Source organism: Chiloscyllium plagiosum, unplaced genomic scaffold, assembly GCF_037043375.1.
Source record: "Chiloscyllium plagiosum isolate Xiang-an unplaced genomic scaffold, Cpla_swu_hap1 HiC_scaffold_9, whole genome shotgun sequence".
Taxonomy (NCBI): Eukaryota; Metazoa; Chordata; class Chondrichthyes; order Orectolobiformes; family Hemiscylliidae; genus Chiloscyllium; species Chiloscyllium plagiosum.
The window spans coordinates 45,115,498-45,126,069 of record NW_028270147.1 but is presented as its reverse complement, the minus strand read 5'-3'; the positions used below and the strand labels follow the sequence as shown (position 1 = coordinate 45,126,069).

The 10,572-nt window shown below is 41.8% G+C and overlaps 1 protein-coding gene across 3 annotated transcripts in view; it reads left to right on the top strand.

The window, feature by feature from the left end:
* LOC122554720 (importin-13) overlaps positions 1-10,572 on the top strand; it is a 232,020-nt gene that overhangs the window by 129,198 nt on the left and 92,250 nt on the right. For all 3 annotated transcript variants that reach the window (XM_087990587.1, XM_087990586.1, XM_087990588.1), the window contains one exon: positions 8,843-8,963. In XM_087990587.1, the coding sequence (XP_087846713.1) occupies positions 8,843-8,963 (121 nt within the window). The remainder of the gene's footprint in view (positions 1-8,842; positions 8,964-10,572) is intronic.

Here is a 10,572-nt window from a genome sequence, read left to right as displayed (position 1 = left end):
CCCTCTCTCCCCCCCCCTCCCTCTTCCCCCCTCCCTCTTCCCCCTCTCTCCTCCCCCTCCCTCTTCCCCCTCCCTCTTCCCCCTCCCTCTTCCCCCTCCCTCTTCCCCCTCCGTCTTCCCCCTCCCTCTTCCCCCTCCCTCTTCCCCCTCCCTCTTCCCCCTCCCTCTTCCCCCTCCCTCTTCCCCCTCCCTCTTCCCTCTCCCTCTTCCCTCTCCCTCTTCCCTCTCCCTCTCTCTCTCCCCTCTCTCCCTCTCTCCCTCTCTCCCTCTCTCCCTCTCTCCCTCTCTCCCTCTCTCCCTCTCTCCCTCTCTCCCTCTCTCCCTCTCTCCCTCTCTCCCCGTCTCCGTCTCTCCCTCTCTCCCCCGTCTCCGTCTCTCCCTCTCTCCCGTCTCCGTCTCTCCCTCTCTCCCCGTCTCCGTCTCTCCCTCTCTCCCGTCTCCGTCTCCGTCTCTCTGTGTCTCTCTCCCTGGCATTTGTGTGGTGCAAATGTTACTTACCACTTTTCAGCCCAAGCTAGGAAATTGCCCAGATCTTGCTGCATTGAGAAACTGTATCTGAGGAATATCAATACCCAAGGAGTTGAGTATACCACAATCATTGCTGATCATTTCTGCTTTGGCATTATGGAGTGGTATGGAGTTTTTTTATGAAGATGACTTGGCCTAGGGCCCTACCCTGAGGAACCCCTACGGAGATGTCCTGGAGCGGAGTTGACCAACCTCCAAGAGTTGACCAACCTCCTTTGGTTAGCAATATGCAGTGCAGAGGTTTTCCTCGATGTCCATTTCCAGTTTGCTAGGGGTCATTGATTCCACGCTCAGTCAAATGCAGCCTCCATGTCAAGGGTTGTCAATCTCACCTCATATCTGAAATTCAGGTCTTTGATGCAGAATCAAAACAAGGCTGCAATGAGGTCAGGAGCTAAGCGGTCCAGGCAGAACCCAAATTGGATGTCAGTGAACAGATCACAGCTAAGCAGGTGCTGCTTGATAGCACTGTTAATGACCTCAACCATCACTTTACTGATGATCTAAAGGAGATGGATTTGGCAGTAATGGTTGTGGTTTGATTTGTCTTTTGTTTTTTATGTACAAGACATACCTGGTCAATTTTCTACCTTCTCGGGTAGATGCCAGCATTGTAACTGTACTTGGAATAGCTTGGCTAGAGATGCAGCATGTTTTGGAGCACAGGTTTTCAGTATTATTGCTGAAATATTTTCGGGGCCCACAGTCTTTGCAGTATCTAGTGCCTCCAACCATTTCTTAATATCATATGAAGTGAACTGAACCAGCTGAAGACTGGCATCTGTGATGGTGGGAACCTTTGGAGAAGGTGGAGATACATCATCCACTCAGCACTTCAGAGGCTGAAGATTGTTGCAAATATTTCAGCCTCATCTTTTGCACTGATATGTTGAGTTTGTGAAGCTTAGACCTGATCTCTTGGCATGGGATCACTGCATTGGTTACCAATTGATGCTTAAGCTCTTTGCCATGCAAGTAATCCAGATTTGTAGCTTCACCAAATTAACACCTCATGTTTAGGTTTATCTAGTGCTGCTTCTGGTATGCCCTCCTAAGCTCTTTGAACCATGGTTGATCACTTGGTTTGATAGTAGAGAGTGAGCATATGGTAGGGCATGAAGTTGCAGATTGTGTTGGAGTACAATTCTGTTGATAGCCCACAGCGCCTCATGGATGCCCAGTCTTGTGCTGTTAGATCTGCTCAAAGTCTATCCTATTTAGCACAGTTGTAGTGCTTAAAAAACTGAAAAAACAGAACCTTAATGGGAGGTAATTTAGTTAAATCAGCTGGGTTGTTGGTTTTTGATGCAGAGTGACAACAACAGCATGGTTTCAATTCCCGCACCATCTGAGGTTACCATGAAGGACTCTCCTTCTCAACCTCTCACCTTGTCTGAGGCATGGTGACCCTCAACTTAAATCACCACCACGAAAGAGCAACCCTTTGGTTCAACAGGACTATGACAATTTTAACTTAGTACCGCAAAGCATTATGCAAGGTCTTCTCTATATGAAGAGAAAGACAGTCCGGATAGTAGTCATTCATACAGACACTAATGGACAAATGCATCCGCAACAGACAAATTGGCGAGGATGGGGTCAATTATGTTTCACCTTCTTGCTGGTTCGTACACCAGCTTCCACAGAATCAGTCTAGCAGTTATGTCCTTTAGGATTTGACCAACACAATAAGTGGTGTTGCTGCCACTGAGCCACTCACCGTGAACACTCAAATCCCCCACTAGAATACATGCTGTGGCCTTGCAACCTTCAAGGTGTTCACTCCAAGTGCGGTTCCACAGGGCAAAGCACTGATTCAGCAGAGGGAAAGTAGTCCCTGTGGCAATTAGCAAGAGATTTCCTTGCTCACATTTGGCCTGATTCCAGAGTCAAATGTTGAGGACTCGCAGAACAAATCCTTCCCAACGTTTTACCATTGTGCCACCACCTCTGCTATGTCTGTCCTGCTGATGAGACCAACGTATCTAGGGATTGTAATTGTGATATCGAGCACAATAGTTGTAGGTTATGATTCTATGATTACATTAGACAGCTCTTCCAATTTTGATACTAGGTCAAAAAGGCTGTTTCCTGTGTTGTAATTTTGGTCAATGATAGATGTGCCGTCTGGTTTAATTTTCATTTTATTTTCTACCAATCAATACAACTATGTAGCTTCTAAGCCATTACACAGAAGACAGTTCAGATTCAAACACATTGTGACTCCAGACTAAAAGCAAAGGCCAGACCAGGCAAGGATGCTAGTTTCCTTCTCTAAAAGGATATTAGTGAACCTGATAGGTTTTGCTGACGTTTGATGGTCATCATTAATTTCATAATTTTATTGAATTCAAATTCCACCATCTGCCCTGGAGGGATTCCGACTTGGAACTCCAGAACATTACCTAGTCACTGGATTGATAATACCACTGCACAATCGCCTTCCTGCACAGGTCATTCTCCTATAATGCTCATTTACTAAATGCAATTTGTCTGTAACGCAATTTGTGAATTGCCGATCTTTGGTTTTTATAAAGCAAACCCCATTTGCTGTTACGCGATTCTCATCCCCGGCACTAGGCATCATGATGCACAGAGGACTGGACTCCAATCGGCATCAAGTGATCAGTCAGCTTGTGCGCTTTCTTGTGAAGAGCTTCGTGAAAGAAATTGCAAAATGTCTGTGCTAGTGGACTTGAAAAAGCATCTTGAAAAAGTCTCTACAGCCTGAAGACGAAGCTGGGTGCAATCTGTTAATTTAAAAATTTAAAGTGTTGAAGTAAGGGTGAAGTTTCACTGGAATTCACTAACAGTAAAAGGACAGTGTTGAGAAGCAGTTTAAAACTTGGCTTTGGTGTTTGTATTAAGAGCTCTTTTTCTCTCGCTTTGTTTAAAAACTATTTTAAGATGTTAAAGAATATCTGCAGACTCATGAGAATCTGTTTCAGTGACTAATCACTATGATAACCAACTGAAACAAATACCAGTAGAGGGGCTTGGACATGCTCAGTCAGCTGCTCAAGGTAGTTAGAGTGAGGAAACGCTGCACATGCTGGGTGAAGGGGAGAAGTACACTGTTACTTTTGGTGCATGTCTGGAGATGTCCTGAGGGGGTGAGTAGGTTGTGCAGAAGACATTCAGGGTTAGTCAGGATCAGATGTTAGTGAGGATGATACAGAGTGGAGAAGATGTTGCAAGAAATAGTGGGTATAGTAGCAGAGATAGAGCAACTGGGGTATCAACAAGAAGATGGTGACATTTTCACTGGCAGAGTGGAGAAAGTCACTGAGCTTCTTCCTACATTCTGTGCAGATGCATGAGACTGCACAGGCCTGGATGGTAACCCTGGTCCAGGTTGGCGTGGTTGAAACAGAATGGAGCTCTCGGATGGCCTGGGAGAAAAAGTTGTCCTGCCTGTGCATCACCCCATCCTCATCAGCGGCATCTCAATGTCCCTGCTAAAAAAGAGAGGCACCAATTTTCCATTGTCTGCCACCTCCAGGGCCAACATCAGGAACCATGCAGGGCAGCTCTGGACTAATAGCTCTTGTCTGGGCGAACAATATCTTTTTTAAAATGCTGCATCATGGATGATGGTCAATTCTAGGATATCCAGGAAGTAGTAAGTGGTTTTGGAAATGGCATATGGTATGATGATGATGCTAGAATGTGAGAGACAGGCACCAAAGGGTAGGACGGGTAATACATCAGGCTGGTTTTGTAAAATAAGTGGATAGATATCCCCAGGCATCACAGTGTGAAACCCTCTGAAAAACTGATACTTACTGAAAGAAATGAAGATTCAGCCCTTGATCTATCAAGGCAGGTTTCATTCTGGATCTGACTTGTGCAGTATTGTCATTGGATGGGATCAGACAACTGGTTAGAATATAGTGGCCAGCAGGTCTCGAAGCCAATCGGTTGAAGATTCTGATGAATCGCACTATACAGTACCATACAACAGATCAAAATTTACTTAGACAGTGCTATTGTTAGGCTAACTGCTATCTTTATTTTGATTTTTACAGGTATTTTTTGGTGGCTCACAAATAACCCCATTTTTGCATTGCATGATTTCCTATAACATGGCATCACGTGGGAATGCAACTAAGGCATTATAGGAGCCTGTAGCTACTTTTGAATTGTATTACAACTGATATGTGGACAATCATGACAGATAACTTGCACACAATAAAAACACAAGTGAAGCAATTAGCAGCAACACAATATCCATCAAAATGGCTGCACGGAGAAATTAGCCTGCTGGAGCAATAATTGGTGACAGAATCCCTAAATTAGAATGAATCTGCACATCTGTGACCATCATCACGACATTCCATGTGCAATATCACACCAGCTGCACACATGAAAATGGCTCTACTAAGGACAAAGTTCCAAGCATGGGGGACAAAAGTGAGAGACAGGGGACAAGAGTTTTGAAATTAAGGAAGCTGAACAAACCCTCATGGATGATGAGGGAGAGATAGCAGGTCAAGGCCGAATTTGGATTTAGTGGGAGTGTGATGACAGCACCAAGAATTTTACTCCAGTTTTACTGAATACCCGAAGGCTGGTTCTGTATGCCCATCACTTGGCAGTATTTGCACCACCTACAGCTGACACTCCTATAAAATATGGAAATGTGTTGCTGGAAAAGCGCAGCAGGTCAGGCAGCATCTAGGGAACAGGAGAATCGACGTTTCGGGCATTAGCCCTTCTTCAGGAATGACTGATGCCTGAAACGTCGATTCTCCTGTTCCCTAGATGCTGCCTGACCTGCTGCGCTTTTCCAGCAACACATTTTCATCTCTGATCTCCAGCATCTGCAGACCTCACTTTCTACTCCTATAAAATAGTCAGTCAAAGATAAATAAGCAGATAATCTATCGTGGCAAAGTTCATGAGGAACTTATTGGTCAGGATTCACCAACTGCTCTGTTGTTTGAACAGTACCATGCTATCCTTTATATCCAATCACAAGAAGCAGAGAGATATTGTTTTAACATCGCATCAAAAAGGCAGTACTTCTGTCAATGCAAAACTATACTTTTTTCATTTCAGTACTGCAATAAAGTATTAACCTAAATCACAGGCAAGGACTGGCTTGAACCTACAACATCTGACCCCGGTTCCCAGAATCAGCTTCGAGCCAAATTTTCTTCCACGCTTCCTTAATTAATTCTGTTTTGTCTTGGGCAAACGCTATGCCATTTAAAAAAAAACTTCAATGTTTCTCTCCAAACATCTGTAGCATTTCTAAACATTTAAAACTATTATCAGCAATTTATTAACTACAGCTAATCTCAATCCTGTTCTCACTTGACAACATGCTAAAATTTCAGAGTGATCACAATGATGAGAATCTGGATGTAGGTTTGCTCGCTGAGCTGCAAGGTTCATTTTGGTAACATCTTCAGTGAACCTTCAGACGAAGCACTGCTGATGTTTCCTCCTTTCTATTTATATATTTGTGTTTCCTTGGGTTGATGATGTCATTTCCTATGGCGATGTCATTTCCTGTTCTTTTTCTCAGGCGGTGGTAAATGGGGTCCAAATCAATGCGTTTATTGACAGAGTTCCGGTTGGAATGCCATGCTTCTAGGAATTCTCATGCATGTTTCTGCCTCACAAACTCACCAACTCAGTAAAACAGCAGCTAATGAACTCTAAAGACCCTATGCAGACAACAAGCAAAACTCATGTTATTCACAAAATACTGTGCAAGAAGTGTAACAAACACTACATTGGACAAACAGGCAGAAAACTAGCCACCAGGATATACGAACATCAACTAGCCACAAAACAACATGACCCCCTCTCACTAGTATCCTTACATACAGATAAGGAAGGACACCACTTCGACTGGGACAACACATCCATCCAAGGACAAGCCAAACAGTGACACGCACGAGAATTCCTAGAAGCATGGCATTCCAACTGGGGTGGAGAAAAAGAACGGGAAGTGACTTCGCCACCGGAAATGACATCACCACAGAAAATGGCATCACCAACCCCATGAAACCCAAACGTATATAAGAAAACAGGACTTATCAGCAGTGCTTCGCCTGAGGTCCACTGAAGATGTTACCTAGTAGGGTGGTGATCTGGAAATGAACCTTCCAGCTCAGCGAGCGAACCTCAACCTGAGCTACAAATCTTCTCAAATCTCGCTAAGTCAATGGTTTTTCCACTCACTGAATTCCAGCATCCTGGGGATTACAATTAACCAGAAGCTCAACTGGACTAACTGTATAAATATAGTGACTATAAGCGCAGATCAGAGACTAGGAATACTACTCCGAGTGACTTGCCTCCTGATTCCCCAGTGCCTGTCCACCATCTACAATACACACGTCAGGAATGTGATGGAATACTCCCCACTTGCCTGGATAAATGCAACTCGAGCAGCAATCTAGAAGCTTGACACTATCCAGGACACAGTAGCCCGCTTGATTGGCATTACATCCATAAACAAAATCTACTCCCTTCATCATCGATGCTTGGTAACACCCATGTGTTCCATGTACAAGATGTGCTGCAGAAATTCATGAAAAATCCTGAGACAGCACCTTCCAATCCTATGACCACTGCCATCTAGAAGGACAAGGGCAGCAGGTACATGGGAGGACCACCCCCTCAAATTCCCCTCATAACACCACTCCTTCAGTATTGCTGGGCCAAAAGTCTGGAATGTCCTTCTTAATGATATTGTAGTGTTCTGGACCAGACCAGACCCTAACTTTTCTTATTTTAAAAGCAAATGTAATGTGCTATGTTCCAGATGCAATTCAACTGGTCAAACAACTTGATGTTAAGCAAAGTGCAATTTATTCGAACACTAGTTAAAATGCAACAACAGAAAGAAGAACTTTGGAAAAAAAACTCTCTTGAAAACTTAACAGAATAATAGATACTGTAACTATTACTAATCAACTGTTCCAATGTAGTAGCATTCCATAAACAAAAAGGAAAATTCAGAAAATAGGTTTTGTGTCTCATGCAATTCAGCAGCCTCTGAAGAGAACCTCCTGCTTTTGGCAGTGATCGAGAGAGGGGATAAATAGCTTCCACTTCAAGCCTATAACACCGATAGCTAGCTAAACATCCTTGATCTGTGAGAGCTTGGCTGCACCCACACAGGCTGATTCTATTGTTCCAACCTTTTTTTTTAAAGAAAAAGCAAGGCCTTGCAAGTTTTTCATCTTCATGGCATCTGTCCCCCAGTCTGTCTGTAAGAGAAACCAAAACAAAACACAGTACGTAAAGCTACAGCATCGTCACAGTGGGTCTACTCTCAGCACATGATTTGCAGCTTCTCAAGGATAAGTAGGGATGGACAATAAATGCTGGATCAGCCAGCAATTTGCTTATGAGCGAATAAAATAAATCACGGTTGTGAAATACTACTTTCTCTTGAAGATGTAAGAGGTACTGTGCATTTCCAAGTTTTTTTTCAAATTCCTTTTCTCAGCAGTACCTATGGGTTAATTGATACTTTCAAGTTACTATGTGATAAAAATTATTTACTAGTTATTTAGTTGGTGTTTGCGAACCTAAGTGTTTTAGGATGGATCCCATCGGGGATTCTCCTTGGATGCTAGATTGATTCCTGGGATGAATTTTGCATGATGAGAAGTGAATAAGTAGAATGGGCTGTTTGGTCTCTGGAATTTAAAATTGATAGGTGATCTCCTTGAAATATGTACAGTTCTATGGGGAACTGACAGGGTAGATGCTGAGTGACTTTGTTCTGCTTGGAAAGCCCTGAGATTGCATTCATAATCTCTGAATAACAAGGTTGGCCATTTAGGACTGAGCTGACCAGAAATTTCTTTGTTCAGAAGGTTGTGAATCTTTAGAATTCCCAATTCTAGAGGGTATGGATACTGGGTAAAGAGTATATGCAAGACTGAGATTGATTAATTATGAGAATTTTGTTGGAATTTGGTTAGAATTTGAGGAGGAGATCAAGCCGGATCATAATGAATGTTAGTAGAAGCAAGCGAAGCCATATGGGTCTCTGTTGCTCCTTTTTGTTTTTGTATTCTTCTGCCAATTTCTCTTGAATGCAATTTTTGGCTTGATATCAACCTATGCTTGATATGAGGGCATTTGACCATGTATATACTTAACAAGTAGTACTGGATAATTGACATCAGTTCAGCTTCATTAGAGTGTTTGGAATTTTGATTTATTTTAAATCATAAGTAAGATATTTCATTCATTTAATATGTTTACATAATTTTAGTTGTAAATGTTTGTAGTTTTTTTTTGTTTCATATTTATTTCAAATAAAATGTTTTTTCCTTGGTAGGGTTGATATTTCTGATACTTTAATGTATGTATACGAGATGCTGGGAGCAGAGTTATTAAGTAACCTGTATGACAAACTGGGAAGACTTTTAACTGACACTGAGCAAGCATCCTCATGGCAGGTGGGTACTATATTATTGCACTATTGCAAGATACCTTACATGAAAAAATATAGGTTCAGCTTTCAGCTATATTTCATCACCTAAGGATGTTATTTTCTTTATTATTCTAGAAAATGCACCACCTAAGAATTACATTGTATTCTTAAGGGTATAAGAACCTTAAGACTTGTGCCTAAGGCTTTTAAGTACAGTCTTTGCAATAATGTATGTCATTTTGGATCAGCATAAGATAAACCAATCCTGGTTCAAAGTTTTTTAACTTGTTAAGGAGGTAAAGCTATTATTTTCAAATGTCTATGCTTCAGTAAAATACATTATTAATGAGCTTGCACACTATTTTGTTTAATATTCACTTGACTATTACCTTGAAATTTTGATTATCTAAGTCATTTACTCAAGTGCCTGCCTGATTCTTGTTCTTGAAAGCTAAAAGTGAAACTTCCTTCAATACCAAATGCTTTAATGTCTGCCCAAAAGAAACTGACCACTTCAGAGCAGCTCTAGTTTCATCCTGCAACAATGCAGTATTACCTTTGGCATTTAATTTATTGACTGCTCCATGAAGAGTTGACATGGATGTGGGAGTTGCTTCCAAGATCATCATTTATTGCCTATCCATGGTTGACCTTGAAAAAGCAATGAGCTTTTTCCTTGACGAATTAGTAAAAGTGCTCCTAAAAGGTTTGGGTGCTAATGTCCTAAGCAAGTGTATGATCTATAGGAAATCTAGAGATGCTGGAATTTGAATCCAGCTATTGCATTGCCCAACTATGTGTTGAAAGTCTCAAGTTACAAGTGTTCTAATGTAGAAATAATGACAAGCTGCTGCAATGTATGCAATATATGATATACACTGTGCTGCTGACAGAAAATAATGGTGAATTGAATGTTTAAGCCAGTCGAGCAGATGATTTTACGCTGGATACTGAGATAGTAAACTAAATTGTTGGAATTTCATTCACCCAAGGAGAGGATCCAATCGTGTTCTAGTTCTATAACTTTATAGGTAATACAGAATTTTTGTGAATTCAATGGAGAGACTCCGCAATGGAGAGTGCCCGTCCTCTGATCTGCTCCAGTAGTTGTGGTATTTTATGTAGCTGGTTCAGTTTCTAGTCATTGATGATTCCTAGGAAATTGATGATATTGGGAGGGCATCTGAGTGGTGATTGTGAAGGTAATGAAACTGAATATCAAGGTGAGGTGATTATGCTTTCTCTTGTTGGGAATGGTCACTGCTTGACATGTACAAAATGATTTTGACTTGTTTTTTCAAGCCACACTGTGGTATGGTCCAGGATTTGCTGCATGAAGTGTAAGCTGCTTTGTTAATAAGAGACTGTGTAAATAGAGTTAAATTGTCATCAAATATGGCTTTATGATAAAGGGCAGGTTATTAATAAAATAGTTAAAGCAAGTTGAGCCATGGTCTTGTGGCTCAGTGGTCGTGTCCCGACCAAAAGGCCTGGGTTCAAATTCCACTTGTGATTGATTTTATTGATTGTCAAGTGTACTGAAGTACAGTGAAACGTGTTTATGAGCAGTACAGGCAGATCATAGTAAGCAAAGATGTTCAGATCAGAGGTTGTAAAAGGACTTAGCCAGAGAG